Consider the following 23,871-nt stretch of genomic DNA (forward strand, 5'->3'; position numbering starts at 1 on the left):
GTCCATCGTCTTTAGGTTAGGCCTTGCGATACCCCATTCACATGGCCAGCATATGGGTACCTTTAACGTGGGTCCCTTTTGCTATCGGCGATCGGCCAGCACTCTTGGGTCATGGACGTTTTCCCGTACAGGGTATCGTGAACCGATTCGGCGCTGTTCTTTAAAAGTCCCCTAGCTAGAGGTACCTTTATGAGCGAGTGAATGAAATATGAGACAGAGACTGAACGTGAAAGTGGCTGCATTCCTCGTAAAACGATATGAACCCTTTTTGTAGTTTTGAAATGATGCGTAGATTATGTGCGGCCGCCATTAGTTGGTCGTCCACTGTGAGCACGCGTCGGACACAAACGCGTCGTCGGCATTCGGACTGTACTCGGATCGAAACGCATTTCACGCGAGTGGTGCGTCGGTGCTTGACACAAACTTGGAACCAATCCCGGGCTTCATGCCGGAAGCGATGAGGCCAACAAATGGTAGCTTCGCATAAACTATGCATCATTTCACGATTTCGGAAAAGGTCTATTCTGCTTGGACAATATTAAAATACAGCTATATTTTCTGCAGCGGTGAAAACAGCATAAATAAAAAAAAAAGAAGGTTGGTAGTTGGTACCCGTGAAAAAAAAAAAGCATACGTGCGCATTATTAGGAGACTGGTAAACAAAACTTCCTGACAAACGTTCCCAAACGCTTGGCACGTAGTCGGATGCATGTTGCTGCTCCGTTTCCAACCAGTTCAAAATCAAAGTCCCTAAATCCGCGACTTTCGAGTAAGTCAGCCGAGCAACGAGTTTCGCAACTTACCCCAGAGAACTTTTATTTCAGTTTGTTGCACGTCGGCGCTTTGGAAAAAACATTTACATGGTGTTTGTGAATGACCCACCAGAGGCATATATCGTTTGCAAGCCACCGAGGCTTATCTACACAAGCAAAAAAAAAAACAAGGAACTAATAGAAAAAATGTTATCAAAGAGTGCGGCACATTGCTTTCAGAGAGCAACCGAATTTCTCTGGGTCAAACCTACAATGCGTAAATGTATACGAAGGGGGGAAAAAAACGACCAAGAACTTGCACGTCCCTCGTGGCTGCGAGGGCATGGTACAACATCGGTAAATAGATAAAGAGTGGCTACAAAAAAAAACAGAGCAGGCAGGGATTGTAAGCGGGTATGTATGTACAACGTTGTAGCTATTTGTACACGTATGCCTCGATAAACATTAGAACGACATGAGCGCGTGGCGCTAATGGAGATGATGAGAATGACATTGAAAGGACCCACGTTGTATCTTCCGCAATGAACCCGCGTGCGGATATGAAGGTGTGCGCGCGTGGATCGTCGAGATGCCTCCGCTTCTTTACATGTGTGAGAGTTGTACTTTGGTCGGAGCGGCATCCCCAAACGGGAATTTTGCAGCGTCGTCTCGTCCCCGCTTTTATGTACAGCGAAGGGGTTGCGGGACTTTTCCGCCGAGGCTTCCGGAACACGCCGAATGCAAATTCATAAGCCTTGTTCCTCCGATGTGCATGGTTGACGGCGACCTTTGAAGTGTGGCAGATGTGTGCGAGCTCGACGACTGTACATTCAAACGAGAAGGAGGCGCAGGTACGAGGGAAAACGACCTGTGCAGCATGTGGTGGTGATCCCGAGGACGCAGCGACGAGAACGCAACGTTGACGAGTTTTGGCAAACATTTTTTTTTTTGGCAAGCGACCCACAGTAAACAATCGAAAGAAAAAAAAAAGAAAAGGAACGGACAAACTTCCTGTTTGTAGCGCTCAAGAATGTTTTTAGCTCGAGAGACTCGTACCTTAATTAACGGCGCCTTCGAAGCTAGACGCGGCTTGGTGACCCTTTTAAAAAGTGGCGCTACTGACCGACATGCTAAATATGATCTCGATGTAGGTGCTCGCCAAACGGAAGAACGAGTTTGCGAATAAATGGAACGAAGTTCGGCCGTCCCACTGAACAAGCTTAGTCTCGTCGAAATGTTGACGCGCCTCGCGGCAGCCGTACGGCGACTCGCCGCCGATGTGAGACACCAAAATATGTACAACCGCGTCGCTGCTGCGTTCATTACGAGCGCAGCTTCTCCCCCGTGGCGGCCACGAACCGAAGCTGTATTTCGGAAATACGGTGCACTCAATAAGTAAACAAAAAACCAGTCAAACTTACGCCTACTCAAAAAGACGACAGTGCAGACAAAGGTGCATCGAGGGGGCAGAAACAAAGGTAAGGAACAGTCTGCAAATGGCACGGCATGCACGCAGTCCGAACAAAGTCTCGAGCAGACGAAAGCTCCGTCGTCAAACTTCCGACGCGAGGGTGCAGCAGCTCGTAGCTTGCTTCCTCGGCGCAACACTTGGTTCACACTGGCACGCGTTCGCACGTCCCGGCACGTCTGAGCGTGGGCGAAAGCTAGTCCAATTCGTCTGTAAACCGTCCCCGGATTCACGCCGTCCGAATTTCCGGTTCTGTCGCAGTCTTCAGATCTCCGCCCGATTACGCCGTCTCCGCCGTTGCTTCCTCTTGTGTTTGAACCACCATGGCCGATTGGTCCATCGCCAACAGGGCTTGGACAGTCTCGATGGGGATGCTTCCGTCGTTGGGAACCTGCAAAAAAACTTGAGTGTCACAGACGGGTGTCGGTCCGAAACCCTTCCTCTTTTTGAATGGGCTAGAACTTCGGATTTGGGTTTAAACCTTGTAGCCGAACTGTTCCGGCACTTTCTGTTTGGTCTGCACTTCTAATTTTGTGGATTAACGCTGAAGTCATAATATCGGTCTACAGTACCTATGCAGGCTGAATTTGCATTGAAGCTGATGCTAAAAAAAAATACTTTGAACTACTAGTATTCACAAATTTGCAGGAGGGATATCTCAGTACCTAGGCAGCTGGAAACAACTTCTTTTGCAGCATATAGATAAATGTGAAAATCATATCAAGTTGAAAGAAGATTCTTTAATATCAATCTAGGAAATTCTTCAATTGATCTATTGTTTTATTCCTTGTCAACCACACATTGAAGACTGAACTTTGATGTGTCGTAAAATCACTAATAATGCTTCGATATAAAAAGTGCTTCCAACATTGCATTCTTTATACTTCATTGTATCTAGTGAGTGTCAAACATAATTTTGTGTTGAAAGGTCTTTTTCCTATTGTTCCTGAAAACAAAGGTGGGCAAGCCTTATTTATCTTGACGACTAATCTACTGATGGAAAATATGGCTGGATATATGAAATACCTAAGCACAAGAAACTGAAACAAGCTCGTGAAGTCTTATTGGTTTTGGCCATAAAAACAAGGAGAAAAGCTCAAAGTAATGTAGATACAGATTTGAGCTATTTCTCCATATGATCACCACAGACTTGGGCAGTTATTAGGATGTTCAGAAAAGTGGCTGGGGACTGTAACCGACCCTGGAGCAATCAGAAAATTGATCATACAAATAAAATCGGTATACAAGAAATGCCTTTCCGTGGCATTCTTTAGGGCCTGTAACAGACTTTGCAGTCTTTCTTTAAATTTCCTTTTCTTTATATGAATATACACTGGGGGAGGAGACTAGAGTGCACATGCACGTCAGAATGTTGAGCTCTGGTTGGAATGATTGGAGGGTAGACGCTAAGCTAGCCGCCTCCGTCTCTACTCGCTGTTCTAAACGCAAACACTGAATGCCAATGTTCACTTTCGAATGGTGAGTAGACGAGTTTTTTAATGCGAAAGCACTGACTGTCCCATAAAGTGAGCCATGCCAAACGGCACCTTAAATCTTTTTGCGAAGTGAAGCCAGCTCCCAGCTGTGAAACCACGCGAAAAGCCTAGTCAAACGGCGCCTAGTTTCCCCGATCCGAAAGGAGCGGAGTAAAGCTGATGGATTTTCGGCTCCGGTCCCATTGGCCGCTTAGCGTCAATTTCCACGGCAGCCCCCCCCGTGAAGCTGCGAGCCCGTCAGCGCGCCGTTAACACGGAGCGTCCCAGGTTAGCGCGCCGAGGAGAGCGCACGCACTGACCGGCGACGAAGAGTACACAGCAGACGAAATAAGGGAGCGGACGAGCGGCTTGCACGCTTTCGCATTCACAACTCATGAGAAGTGCTTAGGTGTTCCTTGAGCCTTTTTTCTTCTTCCAGCTCTGCGAGTCTCCCTTTCGGTGCCGTGCTAGAGCGCTGGGCTTGCAATCACGACATCGTGGGTTCGGTTCCTGTCAAGTCATGTTTAAGATTTCGTTCTTTCCTCTCGGTGTGCTGCCCTTTTGTACGGGTTGCTCCCTGAAGTGTGTGTTGCGCGTCTCGTTACAACGTCCGTGGCATTCTGTCAGACTTTCCCCGGGGATACCGGCCCTTAAGAACCGTAAAACATGCGTACATACAGTCACCGCTGCACTTAACGGGAGCACGAAGTGTAAAGGATAAAGAAAACTAAAGCACATTGGCACCCAGACACATTTACGGAACTGGAGCAAGAACCTAGACGTAATAAGACGCAAGGAAGACGGAGTATGCTTAGCATTTGCTCCTGCTAGGTACGACTAGCTGTACGCAAGTGGTCAAGGGTCAGTTTTGGCTTCGAGAACGCGTCGACACTGGCGCGCGTCCAAAGGTGGGGTCCGCGACTCCAAAGCGAGACGTAACGAAGGGAGGCCGTCCCACGTGCCTGCAGGGTGGTGGTGCCGTCCGGGTTGTGGACGATGACCACGTTTCCGAGAGCGGTGGTGGTCTCCTCCTCGGGGGTTGCCAGCTGCACCAGGCCCCCCTCGGCGTCCTCGTAGGCGCTCACAATCTGCCCGTCCGGGAGCATGTACTGCCGGATGACCGGCTGAGACTCCCCCCCGTTCTGGGACTCCCCCTCCTCCTCGGCGCACACCACCTGCGATACGCCCGGAGAATGCGGGATGCCATGCAAAAGAGCCGCCACGTACAGTAGCCCCCGTGCGTGGCAGGCGGAGCCTGCTACTCTTAGTCCACCCCTAAGCTGACGGTGCGCTCTCTCTGCGCGGAGGTATGGGCAGGAGCGCAATCGCGTAGTGAAACACAGAAGTATAACTGGTCCAATGAGCACGTGGCTTCCACCACACTGTCAACTGAGGACCAGTCAAAGAGAGTGAAGGAGATTCTACTGTATTACCCTTTTACTACGCTGCTGTCCTTCATCCAGCAAAATTCGACTTAAAACATGGACAAAAAGAGAAAAGAAAAACTGCTCTGATGTGAAATCTTTGAGACCCACAGGCGCTGCCTTCAAAACCGAGTACACCCGCACGATACGAGTGATAGCGCTCGATTCGGCCTTTTACCGCAACTGCAGTCTACACAATCCTTGTTATCTACCAATTTGTCCCAAATACTTCACAGATTGGGACCTAAACTCTCGAGTTTGATCCTTACTTTGGACCAGAGTGTCCTTCAAGACTGTAAGCAAGGCAGGCAGTTCACGATTGCATTGTCATGGAAGTAACTTTCTAAGGACCCCGCGACGCCTAATAACCTTGAGAAAAAAAAAAATGTAAGGTTAACACTTTGGGGAACCTTGTTCACTTCCAACAACCCTATAAGGTAAACAAAACAAACTCAATTCATTTCCCCATCAATAAAACAAAGACAAATGCTTGCATCGTTATCTGAAGTAATTATCTAATGACCTCCTTACCTCCAATGACCTTGAGGGAAGAGTAGGTCAACGACTCGAGCGATCAAGTTTATTGACCCCTCCAGCAAAGCAGAACATGAGACAAACTCAATACGTTTCACCGCCGACAAAACAAAAAGAAGCGCTCGTAACATTATCGAAAGAACCTCTTCAACGACCTCGACAAAAGGTAGGTTAAGGGCCTGGGCAATCTAGTTCGCCGACCCTTTAATTAACACGTACAGTATACAGTCCAAGCTCAAAGAGATTGTCGGACGAGCTTGGTGAATCATAGCCACGCTCCATTTTCAAACGCGGGTCAAAAAAAAACTGGCTCCACATTTGGCATCGTTTCAAGATGGCTAAGCTGTTGGTTTTGGTTTTGTTGCATAATCAAACCGATTGATCCAATTTGGACGAGGAGTGGGTGGACCCAGTTGAATATCGTTGGCACGGCATCACACCTCAGCTTACGAGCCTTCTGCCCGCTTAGAACTCGGCTTGTAGCTCTCTTCTGTGAAATGATTGCTGCATAAGAGGAATCGCGATCTTGATGGGAACCCAGTGCTCCATGCGCACGGCAACGATCCCTTTTGTTTGTCGCTGGTGGTTGTGACACCCAACCGCGCAACAAAAATCTCGCCCATCTACGAAACAAGTCGAGCACAGAAAAAATGAAGCACGCTGCGGCTTTCATTCGCAGGCTAACGACGAGAAGGAAACGCTCGATTTGCGCTACGTGACGTCGGAGCTCCAAGTTGCCAACGAAAGCACAGTTTTTGCTAGGATGCGACTGGAACAGTTTAAAATTCAATTACTCATGCAGAGGGGCATATAAAATTCAGATATTGCACGGACGATGAGTTTCGAGACAATGCTATTCAATAGTTTTCCCGAACACAAAATTTGACTTGACAATTCCTTGAACTGGCTTCCCCAACGACGAAACAAAGACAACAAATGTCCCACCTGCGTGACCTCGTGCTGAGAGTCCTCCTCGTTGCCATGACTCTCCACAACCTGCACCAGGGTCTCCGTCTGCTTGTCCTCCTCCTCCTCCCCCGCTGCGGCTTGGTCGGCGGCTTCCGGCTGCTCATCCGGCTGCACGGCCGGCTCTGCGGCTTCGGCCTCCGGGGGGGACGCCGACTCCTGCGGCACAACCGTCACGGCGGTGGCGGCCGCAGCGGCGTCGTTCGCAACCGGGGTGCCTTCCGAGGACGTCACCACCCGCACAAAGTTGCGGCTCAGCAGTGACTGCCCCGGAAGGATCTGTATCTGAGGGCAGACAAGATAGCAGCGGGGTAAAAGCGCCATCGACGGGCCACTTATGCGTGTCTAGGTTTTGACGAAAACGCTAGCTACAAGTGCCCCACAATCTAGAAAGAAACAATGTGAGGCGAAATCCATAATTTTTCTGCGAGAAAACCACCGGCTGTTCCAGGATTCCCCAGCACCTTTTCTCAATCGGGTGCGTTTAAGGCACATATTTCACAATAACGGAATGCGTCGTGTTTGTGTCCACCTGTTTTGATCCATTTGTATCTGATTTGTGTGTTTTACTCTTTAGGCTTTATGCAAAGTGTCGAAGTATGCAAGTTATAATTTGTTTTCTGCTTCTTCCTATACTCATGGTAAGCTTAGAGACATTCGTAACCCATCCTCTTTGGAGGTGCCATGTTTTGTGGCCACACAACCATGTACTATCGGGTGAAAAATGAAATGCGAACAGAGGAGCGCGTGGCTCGCGGTACAGGCTTCGCCGCCTGGAAGTGAGCCTAGGAGCGAGAGTGCGTGGCCTACTCCGATGTGTTTACGCCCTTTGCTCGGTGCTCCCCAAGCTTCTGCATTGCGCCTCTTAGTGCGCTGAAAGCTATATAGCCAGCACGCGCTTTAGGTGCTACTAGCGGTGAGCTTTTTCGAGCGCACGCGCCGAGCGAGCTTAGCGAGAAGAAACAACATGTTTTAGGACATAGAACGCCCCTGAACGGCGAGAAATACCGATCAACGTTGGCGTATGTCGACGACTCTTTCTCACCTTCTGGGTCCCTGCCTGCTGCACGAACTGGAAGCTGCTGGGGGACGGCCTCGTTGTCTGCTGCGTCGTGACCACTGTTGTCTGCTTCACCGCGGCCGGCTTCGCCTGCCGAACGATTGTGGTGGCGACGGGCGCCGCCTCCTGCTCCTCGCCGCCATTGGTGACGGCGTTCTCGTCTGCCACGGGAAGCCCCGCGAACTCGAGGTTCTCCAGCATGTTTTCCGAGAGCGAGTCGCTGTTCAGGGTTGCCTCGATGATGGCCGCCGTCTCCTTGTCCGTCTTGGCGCCCTCCGAGTCTGGGCTGTGCCATCCGAAACGCGGGTTAGCTTCACAGCCACTGGCTTTCCCATCGTATTGAATTATGGCTGCTTAACCCCATGTATGGGGCAATCGCAGCGTAGAAAAAAACAATGGAATCTAGTCACGGATAGGTGGATGCTAACAGTTGTATGCTTTATAACGGGAGGTAGCTTGTGCCACCTAGCCTAAAATCTAAGATGAAAACATGTGACTTTTTAAAAAGCTTTTGCAACTATCACGAGGCAATGTGGGATATTGCAAAAAAAAAACCTTTAAAAAAATAAGCATGAAAAAAAAAAAAAAGTTTAGCCTTTTTATTTTGGTGAAGAAGGAAGAGCAGCGGAGCTGTCGCTTCTGTTCTCGGCAGTAGCTTTCCAGGCGAGCGATCTGCTCTTCTTTCGCAAAGGAATCTGAAGCGCTCGATGCAGTGGAACTTTAGGCGATAGCGGCCTCACGGCAATTGCAAAACCATTCGCGCTGCTGCGCACATAGCCGCTCGTTCTGTTCCCACTCTTCTTCCTCCGAAGAAATGTTGCCGCCATCTACGAGCGACGGCAGCAACCAGTAGTTGGTTGCCGAGGCTGGAAAGGTTGCCGCAATCTATGAGCGACAGCGGCAGACACAACACTCTGGACAGTTACCGCCATCTATGAGCGACGGTGGCAACCAGAGTGTTGTGTCGACCACGGGTGTCGACATTTGTTTGGTACCGGACACCGCTGGGGGACTAGTTAGTTTTATTTCATTCAATTTTCCGTAGACAATTTCCACCCATCTTTGAATCTCCTCTTTGTGACCGTGATCCTTTTCTCCTCCGTTCTACTGTCCTCGCCAGCAAAGCCCAGCGCCCCCGCCACATTCGTTACTCCTTCAGGGAGGGATGGATGGATGGATGCTAACGGATGTTCCCTCTATAACGAGTGGTAGCTTGCGCCACCTAGCCTAGAAACCAAGGCGGTAGGAAGCTTCTGGAGGCAACATGACGCCACCAGAGGTGAAGCTGAGGGAGGCTCTCGATTTGGAGGGACACGTTCCCAACAACGAACAAAACCAAAAGACACTATTGGACGAAAGGGACGGCTGATCTGGTGCCAAAAGCTGTTTTGGTCACCCTTGGGGGCATGACCAAAACTGCTGTTGTCATCGCGACCTCTACTTCCAGATTCACTTGAGATTTCTCGTTTGGCTGGCTCGAGCCGGTATGTCGCCTCCTCTTTTTCCTACCCGCATGCTAGACACCCAGCCTGGGTCGGCTGCTATTCACTGTTGCCAATTGTCCACCGCAAAATATCCCTCCTTGGATATATTGAAAATGACGCTTCGCTACAGGCCGCCGCCATTGTCGGAATGCAGTTTTGGATTGGACACGAGCACAGCAGGAGCACACGAAATAGGATCGGTCGCATTCAATGCCTCGGAAATAATTCTGGAAATGTTAGAAGCGACCACTGTCTCGAACACTGTCTCGCACACTTGCTACGACTCCGCAAGGAGTCGTAGCAAGCGTTTGAACCAGCCTCAATGCGCATTTTTGTGGGTTAGAAACGTCAACAGTTTGTTGTTGTTGTAGGGTACCTTCTCGCGTCCACTCTTTAAAAAGACTCTACCTTACGCCCAAATTCCTCTCCGCCTCACTAATCAGAGCCCTCCCCGAGAACGTGGCGAACGACCCGCGCGAAAGGACGCGCCACTTACGGCAGCACGACGAAGGAGTCTTCGTCGTCGAGACGCATCCGCTTGTTGGGCGGCAGCGGCTCTCCGTGCAGCGCCGCCACCATCTCCTCGGGCGTCACAAACTCCACGGTGCCGCCGCCACCCTGCTGGGAGCCGGCGCCCTGTTGGGAAGCCTGACCGTCCTGGCGCGGGCGCTTGCGGGTCACCGGGACGGGTTTGGCGGGCTCCTCTTCGAGCACCGAGTACAGACCCGTTGGAAGGCCCAGCGCCTGCGCCACTGCCTCGTCTTCGATCTGGGAACCGCCGAAACGTGGGTGAAACGGTTAAACTGTAACGGTTACTCTCGAAACGTGACGACGTCATAATCGCAGTCTCCAAAATGTACCCGGCAAATGCTCGCCTAGAGTGACCGAGTCGCGTTCCGAAAGCTTTTGAGATGTTCCCACGATGGTGAGTTTGGATATTTGCAACTGCTTTTGACCGTGTGCCTTAAAACCTCTTAGTGATCACTTGGCTCGAAAAACATTTGACAATGTTATACATGACCCTTTCTAGTAGAGAGTACATACATTTGATCGCACAAATATTTCAGAACTTTCACTCCAGCGAAACGCAGTTCATGCTAAAAATTGAAATGGTAAGAACCAAACATGTTACCGTAATACTGATTATATTGGGAAAATCTTAGTTTTAAAAAATATTATATCCACTACCGTGAACAACACAACGTCTTATGAAAAATCTATGCTAATTTAAAGGCATATTAAGGAAGGTCCTTTTGAATGTTTTCTAATATCATTTTTTAAAGTAACGACGAAGTACTGGCTTAAGGGGGAACATGGGTCTTTGGAGCCAAAAACGTCCTAAAACTCCATTCTTTTGAAAATGGCGATGGCTGTTGTTCTTCTGAATTTACCAGGCTTCTAATTTCGCGGATGAATACTTGGGCTATAAATAAATTATAATGTCTATGCGGGCTGAATGTGCGTTGAAGTTGACTCTAAACCATTGTTTTCACAAGACACAACTTTTGGACTTGTTGAAAATTTGGAGGATGGATATCTCAGCATCCAGAGCAGATAGAAATATAATGTTTCCTGAAATGTGTAGCTAAATGTGTGAAGCATACAATGTTGAGAGCAGATTTTCTAATATAAGTCTAGAAAATTTTCTATTTGATCTTTTGTTTTATTATTTGTTAGCCATGCAATGAACACTGAACTTCGATGTGTGGTAAAATCACTAATAGTAGGTTTATTTTAAAAGTACTTCCAACATTGTATGCTCTACACTTTGTAGTATCTAGCCATCTGTTAAAAATGAAATTTTGTTGAGCAGTTTTTTTTCCATCTTTCCTCCAAACAAAGGCAGGCAAGTTTTAATTACCTTGAGGACAATTCTACTGACTGAGAAAACGATTAGATATATGAAATAAGCACAAAAAGCTGAACAAGCTTGTGCAGTTCTAATGGGTTTGGTCATAGAATAAGAAAAAAAGCTCCAAGACCAGTGTTCCCCCTTAAGTAACTGTAACTGTAACAAGTTACTTTTTTAATTTTGTACCTGTAACAGGGTTACTTTTTTGTCTGAGTAACTGTAACACTCACATTTTTGGGGTAACGTGCCCATGACTGCACAAATGTAACTAAGCGAGCAGACAATGGAGTGCGTCGTCTGCTCGCTGCGCCTGTTGGAAGACGGCGCCCCGAAATTCGGTCGTCTGCAAACACATCCAACCGTGACTGTGGCAAGCCTTTTGCTCTCGCTTTTTACAGGAAGACAGCTACTCCTCGAAATTTTGCGCAATAAAAATGATCCACTCGGTGCAGATTCAGTGAAAAGTTTGAGCTTTCTATGTGCCGGCATCAATTTTGCTTACTCGTGCCACCCCGTATTTCACCAGATACGAAGCACCTGCCGACACATAACTACGAGTCAAACGCTACCTGTATGTGCGTTATTGTTTACACCATGGGTCCTCAAAGTGCGCTTCCGAGAGCACCCTCGTGCGTACCCCCAGCTCTCCGATTTCCTCGTCTGTATCTGCCTCAAGTATATTTGCTTTTCCAGTTTGAGCAGTGCTTTAGCAGGTCTGAGCCACTCACCGACGCACAAACGGGAGCCAATCACTTCCAACTACGTGAACTGTCGTTCAGACTGCCTATAGGCATCTGCACCACTTTATCGCACCAATGACAGGCTAATTACAGTAGTACTCATTACAAGTAATCAAATTATTTGTGATAAATTACTTTTTAGAGCAATTTGGTAACAATTTGATTACATTTATTAAGAAGTAATCTAGAGGGCAATTCAATTATTTTTGGAAGTACTAAAATTACTCGCAACTGTTACCATTTTTCCCTCTCCTTTCTAATGCAAGTTTCTAATGCAAGTTTCCTACGAAGGAATTCTCGAACGAAATCTCGGACAGGACAGTTCTACCAAAATTGATGGATTAAGAAAGCAAGTAGTTTATAGTTCTGTGATGTACCATCCAGTATTGGATGGTACAAAAGATTCATTTTCAAACCTGCAGAAAAATCACCAGTTTTTAAAATCTGAGGTAATCGGGAAAAGTAGCGGTCACTTTCTCAAGTAACAGTCAAAGTAACAGTCAACTACCTTTCCTCTCAAGCAATCAAGTAATGTAATGGAATGCTTTTTAATTAAGAGAGAGAGATTGTAATTGTAACAGATTAGTTTTTTAGAGTCACTTGTGACTGCTTGAGATTGAAAAGTTTGAGGATCCATAGCCTACGGGGTCCACAAGGCACTGCACTGTTGCACCGCGTCAACGCCGAGAACGGGTGGGTTTCCTCAACCGTCGATCGAGAGGGACGGAGCTTCCTCAAGGAATATTTGAGAGCCCCCGATGTAATCTGCTCGCACGGCGTCATTAGAGAACCCTGAGCTTCGCTTACACGTGCCCCTGCAACCAGGGGCGGATGCAGGAATTTCCTGAGAGGGGTGGAGGGGGGGTCAGGTGTTGGTCGGCGTACCACATATTAAGGAACGCCCTCCCCCTATCCTTCGTTTTACGCCCTAAATTTTACACATGCAGAAATCAAGAGGGGGGTCAGGACATCCAGACCCCACCTCTAAATCCGCCCCTGCCTGCAACACCAAAGCAAGAGAATGCGTCGGAGACGGTACCTTGACCAGGGTGCCTCCAACGTCCGAGCTTTCGACGGCCTTGAGGGACTCCTGCCCCAGGGCCCGCATCTCCCTGAGCAATTCCTCCATTTGGATCAGCATGTCTGGCACCTGCAAAAAAAAAAAAAACCATGCCAAAAACACTGTTTTAATGGTGCACCAAAGGCAATTTTGTGCCTTCTGTAATTAGCAACGGCTTATGACCTGCTGTGGAGCAGGTCGTAAGCCATTGCAAGAGGCTTAAAAACCAATCTCGTCTCAGCTGGTCCTACTCGGTTGCAACGAGCCTTAAACATCATTTAGAATTGGTCAGATGAGTCTCACAATATACACACACATGGTGCTAAGTTTTCTTTTTTTTTGGGGGGGGTATAGATTTTTTTTGCAAGGGTGCCACCATATTGAAATATTATCACTTCCAGTAAGGGGCAAAACCATTGTTTTGCTGTCCCCACACCAATAGAATATGTTTACAATATAAGCGTAACCAACACCTATTCTCGTTTTGTCTCCTCTCTAATTTTTTATAATTTGCAGGTTGAAATGTCTTATCATCTTTTCGTCGCCCATAAAATATGAATGCCAGGTGGCTGGGGACCAGAGTAAGCAAAAGACGTCTAAACTTTGCGACACAAACCGTCTTATCCAAACACGGCAAAAATTTAAGCTACCCAGACAAAACACATTTTCAGAATACCTGGGTTACTCTTTCCAGCACGCTGTTCATTACCTTTAAAATCAAAATAGCTATTGTAAAAAAAAAGGCAAATGAAGGTGATGTCAGAATTCAAATTTCCAGCCGTCCTCCAGTGGGGCGACGTTACGTGTCGTATAATTTGCAACTTGAACGGACAGTCTAGGAGACACAGTATTTTGCACGTGTTCTTTCGCTTTCCTAGCTCAAAAGCTGTAATGCCTTCTTATGGCCCCCATACTACATAACATCCAACGTCCTGTTCTCAGTGTTTGGAGCTTCAATAACTTCGCGAAAACAAATGATTTTTTAGGCAAATCAGTGACTACCAAGTTTCACCTGAACCCCCTTTAACTCTTTCCTCACCACAGGAAAAGCAGCAAGTTTCAAAGGATCCGTGCAACCATTTTTATTTTCCTGACTAATTTGCGTATGCAGAAATATGACACATCAAAATGTGGCCACTTAATTGTTCCTTCAAAAAAAACAGAGGTTGGTATAATACGTAAAAAATATTTTAAATAGTATTTTTTATATATACAATGTACGTGCGGAAAGCCTATGAACTCCGTAACTTTCAGTCATGTCAAATTAAATGACAAATAAAAAAAAAATTCAGAATATGCACAATGTGCCCCATACCCACGGCTATTAGCTCTCAAAGTTAGCATACTCTGTTGTTATCTAGTTCTGATTCGTCAGAGAGTTGGCCTCCGTAACATGCGCGCTTTTCAACACAGAAATGCCTATGTTGGTGAAACACAGATACTACACCTAACAACCCCAGCAGGATGCTTTCTTTGTGTTCTACCTTGGTTATGTCATAGCCTCGATTGCAGTTCCTTCATAGTTAGTATTTTTGTCCGCCTTGTTGGACAGATAAAACGTGCACGCTGCTCAGGACACCATTGGAAATTATAGTGATGCTTAGCGACAACTACATGTTAGGTGATGCCTATAACATCGTTTGAAGTGTCCCGAGAGTTCCCAACGTCTAAAAAATATGCCATAATACAGTTTAATCACGTAAGTAGCTACCACTGTTCTCGAGACTATTTTTGACAGCTCACCAGCTTGTCATCAAGCTCAAACCTACGTCGAAACCGGAACTACAGTTCTTCCGCTGTCCACGAGACTGTGGAACATAATTCCCAGCACTAAATTTAATTTTTCGACGGTGCTTGGAAACTATTAATCACTGGTGATCGATGGCCTGTGAGTGCAGTCAAGAAGGAGTTAAAGCAACATTAAACCTGGAAAAAAATTAAAAATTTTTTCTACCCGATAAAACGCTTGGCAACCAAAGTTTCTGCACAATATTTACGTTACAAAACAAATTTTTCGATTTGCGAGCAAAACCGAAATTATACTCCTGTGGGATGATGGTAGCATTTGTACCCACCCGGTGTGTGCTCCGAGTTCGCTGGACCTAAGAGCGCACACTAGTTGGGTATAACACTATCATCATCATCCGGCAGGGGTACAGTTTAGGTTTTGCCCGCAGATCGAAAATTTCCTATTGCAGCATAAAGATTGTTTTTTTTTTCTTTTTAAATTTTTATTTTGAAACGTGCATGTCCTAATCAGGTAGAAAACAAAATTTTTTTTTCGTCTGTCCCTACTGACATACTACAACGTGCGTGGCTAAACGCATTGTCGTCCAAACCGACGTCTCACCTGCAGCTGAGGCGGGTCTCCCTTCTCGCACTTGCTGAGCAGGAACTCCCAGAGGGACACCATCTCCGTGACACGAGGCAAGACCACCTCCATGACTTCTTCGTCCCTGCACGCCCTGGCGGCCTGCACGCCCCAGGGCAGCTCGTTAGTCGACTGACTGACTCGTTTATTCGCTTTCTCGAGGGAAGACGTCCTCTTTAAAAAAAACCTCGGCCCTAGAAGCCGGTTTGCCCGCCTGCGACTGCTTGCTACCGTGTGCCCCAAAACCCCTTACAATCTCTTACGAGAGAATCCACTTGCAGTTACTGTTTCCATGTATCACTCCTTCTTTCACGCCGTGCAAAACTTTTGACGGCGTCCTAACGTCGCTGCCTCGAGGACGCTCCAACGCACGAACACTGTGGGCATTGACAAAGTGAGAGTGGCGAGGCGCGCCTTTTGAAGGCTCTGCTTCCGGCACGTGCTCTGTCCCTTCCGTCGCGCTTTGGGTGTGCACGCAACACGCCAAACCGTTGTCGAACGTGGGAACCTCGAGCCGGAGGGGGACGACCGAAACTCCTCCCTGCCATTGATCTCGCCTTGTCGGCGACTACAGACGCACGGGTCGGAGGCGCGCTTTGGTATCACAGAGACTGCGAACACGCCGGAAGGGCGCAAAGTACGTTTGGAACGCGTCTCCGACCGGCGCGTTTCCCGCATCCGAAAAAAGCGATCCCTCGATTTCCACCTTGCGACATCACAAAGTGTCGCGTCGTCGCCAACCGCAATACCGGCTACGTCGCGGCGACACCCGTGTTCACTCGCGCTTTTCGCTGGAACTTCTATGCGCAAGTGCCGGCATCGCAGCGTCCGACCGCGTGACGCCCGGCTTTTGTGCCGTTTGTTGTTGCTACTTTGGGACCATCTTCGACGCGTGGGCAGGATAGACGCCGAATGCTCCCGGGCACGGCAGCGACATGCTTCGAGCCCTTCGCACCATAGAGTTTGCATCATAGGGATTAAAGCAGACAGCAACCATTTAGAAATTGACTTACAATAATGCATTTCTATGGGAAAAAGCGAGTTCATTTTTTCCCTGCACTCAATTATAAGAGCGAATATCACAAATAACTTATGCGTACTAGGTAGATTGGAACGTTTCTCAGTCGCGCGGACCAAATAATTGATCAGTTACGGCGTTTTTATTTCAAATTCATGGGACTAAAAACGGCTTCATACATGTATATATGTTCACTGTCGTACACTGTTACAGCGAACACAGTGTCGGCACTTTCCAGCATGGGGGTTATATGTGTCGAACAAATAAAGGACATCTAAAAAAACCAAGATATACGGCAAGGACTATGCAGTAACACTGGATCAGCAACTCCTTGTGCATTCAGACGATCAAAACAAGCTGAAGCAACTAACATAGCCTGATTAGCAATTAAAAAAAGTACTGCTTTATTCTTTCTGCTCGCGAATATGTGTGAAGATGCTTGTTCTGCATTCAAGACATCACTCTCGTGCTTAAAATCTTTGAAAAAAGGAAAAAGCCAGAGAATAGGTGCCCAATAAAAGCTGCCTGGCATTGGAAATAATAAAAAGAAACATCTTTCATAGCTCACAAACCTCATTCTCTACACTTAGAATTTTTTTAACTGCTCGTAATGATGCACGATGGGGTCATTTTTATATGGTGACAGGACGGGCATATCAGCAATAAATAAGCGCCACCGGAATGCTGTTGAACCTTGAACACACTCTACAATCCTTTCGATTGTTATTTTGATTAGAATTGTCGCAAGTTTTTACATGCCTACTATGGAACAAATGTTTGGGCCTGAAGTATAGCAAAGTTTAACATCAATCACTGGTGAAGAAAATGCTGTAACTAAAGCAATTACACTTCTACAATGCTAACAAAGGTACATTTTTTTCGGCACGACCCAAATAACCAAAGTGTTCCGTGTTATTTTCCGGCGAAGAGACAAAATGCACGCGCATTTTCCCATAGGAATGCACAGGAGCATTGCAAAGTGGACTGGTTGCTGCCTGCTTCAATTTGCATCCCGGAAATTGCACAGACACTAGTGCCAGTTGAACCTCTAGTGCATAAAATAATAATTCCATGGTTTGCACAAAAGGCACCCACCTCTCGGAGGCGCGACTTTCTGCGGATGGAGGCGAGGTCGGCGTAGCGGCTCCTCTGCGGCGCCGCCATCATAGCCGGGTTGCGGTCGCCCGCGTCCGAGGACCGGCCCTCGCCCGGCCGCCGCTCCATGGCGGACGAAGGCGGTGGCGTGTTGGACGTTTCGTCTGGAAAAGAGACGTCACGTGCAGTTACAAACGTTTCGTGCATCGCCGACGCGTAATTTTCCAGCCTGCTTATTCACGACATATCCCGAGCATACCGTAAATTAATAAAAAGTTATGCAAGCTCGATCATGCTAACAGAGACCAGGAAGCGCAAAATCTGTCCCGCAGAAACCTATGTCCGCCAAGTTCGGAGGAACCAAATCTAGGAGTTTCTAAGCCGGGGGGGGGCGTTACGGTTTTTTGAAAAGAAATATTGAGAACAAAAATTTACCACGAAGACAACTTCATTCTATTTATATTGCACTCCTCACGCTAGTGAGATACATCTGGGCCCCGCTATCATTGCAGCCGTCTGTTGTGATGGCAAAAACTCCTTGTTTTAGTTCGGAGAAAGGCAGGAGGGGATTTATGTTTTCCGGGAGACTCTTCTGTCAATCGTACAAACTGGTCGAAATTCAGGAATCTCCCGGGTAACGTGGGAGACTTGGCAGGTATGCAAACCCACGCTCCGAGTACATTTTGTGCTAGTTTTTTCGTCGCGGCCACAGACGATAGCTGGGGCGAGACTGAGCGAACAGGTACGTTGCACAGCCGCCACTTTAAATGCCCCTTGTGTGACGCATGCCGTCAACGAGGCAGGCGGTCGCGTGGTAGGAAGTCGCATCGCTCTCGCCGACACGTTTTGCCAAGAGCGCAATGCTACTGGGGTAAACCTGCTGCTCAGCTCGGTGGCTTTAGTGTCCGACTGCCGCCGCCCCGACCCAAGTTCGAGCCCCGCTGGGCCGTCTTTGGTACGTCGACTCTACATCGACCTTCGTAAGCTTTATATATACCGCAACGCTTCCAGCGGGATGCTTGTCCATGAAGCTTGTTCCTGACACTCATCCGTGACAATTTTCTTTAAAAAAAAAAAAAAAAAAACTCCTAAGACACATTGTGCATAAAAAAAATTGGCAGCGACCGTTACCCCCAAAGTTCTGCAATGCACAAAATGCAGTATTTAAGGAGCGATTGTTTTAAATTAACTTAAAAGACCAAGCAGGTTTGGAGAGTGAAGAACAGTTTCCCCGAGATGGACGAGGCGGACACAAAAGCTTAGGATGAAATTCCTGAAGACGGGCAATGGGGTGGAGCAAACGCGTTCAGGGAAAAATGCAGTTAAGAAGGCAAAGAGACGGATGGGGGAGGAGAGGTCAGCTATAACGATTTATAGGTTAATAGGGAAATGCATTGGCTTGAGAGTGGAAATCAGGTTTTTGTTATTGTTTTTAGGCAAGGTGGCACAAGCTACGACCTGGTATAAAGAATACAGCCGTTATCATCCATCCATCCAGACTCTTGGGTTTTAGTTTGCTTTAGTCAAATTTTCTCTGGTGCTGCTATTTTTTTTATTATACTTCACTCAAACAAAACTTTACAAATGGGGCCTGTAGACCCACCTGTTAATGACAATGGCCAATAAATTCGCAATGTCAACTTTTTCACTCTCAACAAATTAAGCTACAACAAAATAAAGGTAACCTTAAATTTTGTAAAAAATATAGTAAAGGAATCTAGTCACAAGTTTGCAACGACGATGCAGACATTTGAAATGTTAATATGGCTAGATGTCAGTGATTTCATCTCCAAGGCCGGGCAGAGGTTTACTCAAGAATAAATTGGCTGGCCTTCAGCCTGAAATGGTGCACAGCTCGTGCCTTCTAGGCAGGTGATGTGCCGGTGAAAAAATCTACTGTAATTTACTTAATTTTCAGGAGCTCGAATGGTAGCATATCAGGCCAAAGCTGAAAGTTTTGAATTATTTGCGGGTTTTACTTTTCTCGAATCAAAGAACCAGAAGGCGGAAAATAAACTTCCTGAGGTTACCGTGAATTCCAATTTAGTGCATTCTTTTCTTTCAAATACATAACCTACTCATGTTATTCATAGAATGTATGTAATGATCAAGTGAGAACCTTTACATGCGTGTTTTCCCATTGTTAGATTGTTGCTCAAGGAAGCACAGCATCTCAATGCAGCTTCTGAAGGGTCGAAATTTCGTCCAAATTGTTAGCTACTTAGTTAGTGCTGTGCTGCTGTTAGTTACTTGTGAAAAGTAGGTCTTCGCAAAAATTAAGTCGCTTACAGCATCCGGTCCGTGCTTTGACTCCGAGAATTCTCCAAGACTATCGGAGCAATTAACCGTCAGCAGAGCGAACAATGTTCGCAGCTGCCACCAGACTTAAATTGTACATACCACAAGGGTGACTGTCTGAGTTTTAACCGCTGGACGTTAATGATTTAGGAGGGGGTTCCCAAGGTGGAGGAGATCTACGCAAATACCGGTGTAGAGAACCCGTTTTTCTTCTCTAGTACGACTTTACTTTAGAGAAGTTCAGGTGTTCTGTACGTGAAGGAAACAGATACTTTCAAAATTCAGTGCCACCTGATAAGTCCAAAAGCGCTTCACTTTCCACAAACTAATGGCGGTCATGAAACTATCTCGCCGGGCACAGTCACTTTTGCACTCCAATCGCAGATGAGAGTTGGTTCTCCGATAACCTCAGAATTCTTTCTTGATTTGGTGCAGTTTCAATAATGTGAACGTAACAACTAACCAATACAAAGCGCCAGTACAAAGCGGCAACCCATAGGCCTCTCGATTAAATTTCCACCATCAAAAGGCTTTAGAGCCAAACTTGTACTAAGAGATAGATTGAACCACACTCTAAAGTAAACACTCACGCGGCCCTGTACCTAATTTGTGCGTCGTGCCATATTGACGTCTCAAACGTACAGGCCTTATATATCCTCTGCTCCGTAGTATCGTCAACTTCTTCCCTCATCAGCCTCACGAAGCCCGCCATTATCTTGACGCTGATGCAGTCGATCAATGTGACGAGACCGATGAAAGTTGACAGACTGAATTTCGAAAACGGTATATTCGGGTGAAGCCCTTGCAATGTCTTACACAGCTAACCTTCACGCGTTCTGTTTGTTCTTTCTTCTTCAGCAACTCAGCAGCTTACCGTGGACGCTCAGTTCCTCAACATCGGACGGGTTGCCATGGTCGGGATAGAGTCGCAGATGCCGGCAAAGACCTCCACGCCCGATGTACGACTTGGAGCACGTCGGACACTTGTAATTGCGTGGACGGCCCCCCAGACCTGCACGAGAGCTCATGGGTTTAGGCACCGACGACGGATTTCAGCGTACACTGTATAGCACATCTGGGTTGAACACAAATACACAAACTGAAAAAACATTTAAACAAGCGAGCAGGAAGCTGTTTGCCTTTACCTACTACCGCCCATCTCTGTTTGTTTTTCGTCCAGACATCAAGGGACTGGAATGATCTGTCCACCGACTCTGTGCTCTGCTCCAGCACTACACATCTCCTTGTAGGGTAAACGTCATGTAATATCCCATTTATGGGGTAATTAAGGCATCAACAAAAATTCTATTAATTAAAAACCTGAGATTCAGGAATAGCAAGAAATATGGGGATAAAACAAGCTGCATCGTCCCCATTCTATGTACCAGAGTTAAGATTCCGTCCAACAGGACATGGGGCAGCCACAAGTGTTCTGCCAAGCTAGTCGTTTTCTGATGATGGCCGCTCAGTCGGAAGGCTGGTGATCATCTCCTTGTGCTAACGCTGTTGCATTCTTGCGGTGTGTATGTTTAGACGGGGAAGTTAGTCAGCCTCAATGGGTTCACTAACTTCTTGTCTGTTGTAGATGTGTATCCACTGTAGACAAGAAATTTAGCCAGTGCAGTACCACTGCCAGCATGGGGTCTTTAACGTGGACCACGTAGTAGCGATACACGACTGCACGCTGGCACGATGCTCATCCAGATCGAAACGTGCCTAGGTGGCGCTCCATACTCAATGCAAGCAGAGCCGTTTATAAAGAGAGTTTGGCCATACATTGGTTTGAATAGGCGAGCATCTCGAGGCCAACCACAGGCCGCGAAATAGCCCCTCGCGGTGGTCGTGCGATCTAAATATGTGACACGACTAATTTGAGCCGTTTTAGCGTCGCTAGAGTGAAAAGGTTTAGCTCTCGATGACTGAAAACTTTGTGCATGTGGGGTTTTAGTCACGCCAATATTCAAGTGTAGAATAAACAAACGTACTAGCTAGAAACAGCGTCTCAGCTGAGACGGGGAAAGAAAGCACTGCCAAAGCCAGTGCACGAGCCGAGCGGGACTCCGCGTCTCAAGACGCTCGCGCGCCCCACCCTTCGCACTGTTTTCTTTCAGCCAGTCTCAGGACGCTGTCCTAGCAGTGCAGCCAAAGGCATGGGCATGAGCACGTGGCTTTGGAAAGCGCCTCTTATGCACGAGTTCTCGTACAAACAAAAGCGTTTTGCTGAGCTAGGCTCACGCGCCTGTGCCTTTGTCTTCATTGCAGACATTTGTGAGATGGAGTAGAGACGCCGAGATTAAACGCTTCACGCTTCAAATGTCGTTTGCTATATTGTGACGTCGCGGTCTCCTGATTGGTCGACGCTGTGTCACAAATTTAGTTTGCGCTCTAAGCGTGGGGGGGACTATTCGCCGCTGGCGGCGGCCTTTGCTCCGCCTATTGGCCAAACTCTTCCAATACACTGTTAGGAATGCAAGCACACGGGGGTTCCCAGAACATAAGATGTGAAAGAAACGAGAAAAGCACGAACCCGTAAACGATCGCCTCCCGCTTCGCTCCTCGTCGTCGCTGACCTGGTAGTCGGAGTAACCCCCGTCCGAGTCGTCGTACGGCTCGTCGTCGAAGTCGAGGTGGTGGATGCGCTTGTAGTCTTTCACCATGTACGACGGCGGCTTCGAGATGCGCCCCGACCGCGTCCGCGGCCGGTGTTTCTTCTTCTCTTCTTTCTCCTCTCGCGACAGTTCGGGGCCGTCGCTACGCGGGTCGTCCTCATCGACGACTCTCCTCGCGAAACCGCGTCCCCTCGGTCGCCCGCGACCTCGCGTTGAGTACGTCCCCCTACCGCGTCCCGAGGAGGCCCTAGTCGTCGTCGACGACGACGATGACTTGCTGCCGAGCTCGGACGGGTAGATGACCCGATAGATAATCCTCGTGTTCGTCTGGGGGTTGAAGACCACCGCAGACCCGCCGTTCTGAATGGCGCGGTTCACCTGCTGTTGCTGGAGGACGTGTGCGATCTGCTGCAGTTGTTCGGGTGACAGGACCTGGGTCGAGTGGTACGTGTTGCCCTGCTGTATGATCTGAATCGGGTTCTCGGAGGAGCCCAGCGGTGCCGACGACTGTTTCTGCGGCAAGCCGATCTGCTGCAGAGTGCCCGATGACGACGAAGCGGGCTGGATTCGGACAGGAACCGACGGCGACGAAGCGGTCGCTTCTTCCGACTCGGGCGACGCGGCCGCAGGCTCTTCGTCTTCCTGCATCGCTGCGTCTTCGTCTCCCCCCTCTTCGACGGCGTCGTCTTGGACGAGAACGGCCTGCTCCGCTCCGCTTTCGTCCACGAAGTCGGCAACGGCTTCGCCAGTGGCGGCGTCATCTTCGGCGGTATTGGCGGGCTCTTCGGTCTCGGCCGCCTCGGCCGTCGGCTCGGCGGCCTCCGCTCCGGTGTCGCTGACGACGTCGGCTAAAGTCACCGGCTGCACGATCTGCCCGTCCTCGCTGACCTGCTGCTGCAAGATTCCGTCTGGAAGGGCGCCGTGCAAGACCGCAACGCCGTCTTCGACCGTGGCGTAGGTAACCGCCACTTGCTCGAACTCGCCCGACGCTTCCTGAAAGGCCTGCTGCAAGATGTCCGACGCCGTTATTTCGCCGGACTCGCTGACTTGCACTTGCTGCACGGTGGCCTGATCGAGCTTGTCGTCGGCGGCCGCCTCCGAGCTCGCAAGCTCATCCCCCGCGCCAGCTACCATGAGGGTTTGTTGTTGTCCCTCGACGTCCGCCATCTTGGGCAGCGATTGCGCCTACTAATATGACACCTATATTTTTTGCAAAAATCTCGCAGACGCGGCTCAGGATGCCAATTAAAGACGCTCACTTATCTTCTGGGCCGAAGGGAAGAAACAACGGGTCCTGGGCGTGGGCGACGAAAACCATAAACCCCTCGCTATTTTTCCGAGGTCACCATGAACGTCGGCCATAACGTAGTTGCCGTTCTTCGTTTAACCGCCAAACGCGTGTTTTGGCCGGTAGGCGGCGCGCTCATCCGTCCTAGTTTATATTATTTTCTACTATTAATTCGATAATTTAAATTGTAATAGAGGTATAAGTTCTAACTAAAGTAAGAGATATATCTAGTCTTGTTATAAAAGATATATAATAGTATTTTAGTGCGATTATAATGTATATTAGTGCTGTAAATTTCGTGAATAAGCGGGCAGTCCTCGCGAAACGAGTGAACGAGAATTTGTCTGCTATATAATGAGCTGCGTGAAGTGCTGTTT

The 23,871-nt window shown here is 48.1% G+C and overlaps 1 protein-coding gene across 1 annotated transcript; it reads right to left on the reverse strand.

The window, feature by feature from the left end:
• Nucleotides 1-790: 790 nt before the first annotated feature.
• Nucleotides 791-23,591, reverse strand: LOC8023191. The gene is made up of 10 exons (XM_029969672.4): nucleotides 22,125-23,591; nucleotides 20,472-20,609; nucleotides 17,300-17,463; nucleotides 15,166-15,288; nucleotides 12,795-12,905; nucleotides 9,660-9,931; nucleotides 7,665-7,965; nucleotides 6,599-6,904; nucleotides 4,658-4,870; nucleotides 791-2,611 (listed from the first exon to the last, which is right to left on the reverse strand). Exons 1-10 carry the CDS (start codon nucleotides 23,371-23,373, stop codon nucleotides 2,501-2,503), a joined length of 2,988 nt encoding a protein of 995 aa, XP_029825532.3. The 5' UTR covers nucleotides 23,374-23,591; the 3' UTR covers nucleotides 791-2,500.
• Nucleotides 23,592-23,871: the final 280 nt, after the last annotated feature.

Source organism: Ixodes scapularis, unplaced genomic scaffold (genome assembly GCF_016920785.2).
Source record: "Ixodes scapularis isolate PalLabHiFi unplaced genomic scaffold, ASM1692078v2 PGA_scaffold4__175_contigs__length_147842914, whole genome shotgun sequence".
Taxonomy (NCBI): domain Eukaryota; kingdom Metazoa; phylum Arthropoda; class Arachnida; order Ixodida; family Ixodidae; genus Ixodes; species Ixodes scapularis.

Bases quoted from the DNA above. Each gene is read 5' to 3' on its own strand.
- LOC8023191 (XM_029969672.4), bottom strand. From the start codon at position 23,373: ATGGCGGACGTCGAGGGACAACAACAAACCCTCATGGTAGCTGGCGCG. The intron at 9,932-12,794 runs GTACCGTCTCCG...GGCGGTTCCCAG, and splicing joins TTGGAGGCACCCTGGTCAAG to ATCGAAGACGAGGCAGTGGC. The intron at 4,871-6,598 runs GTGGGACATTTG...GGCGTATCGCAG, and splicing joins CTCAGCACGAGGTCACGCAG to GTGGTGTGCGCCGAGGAGGA.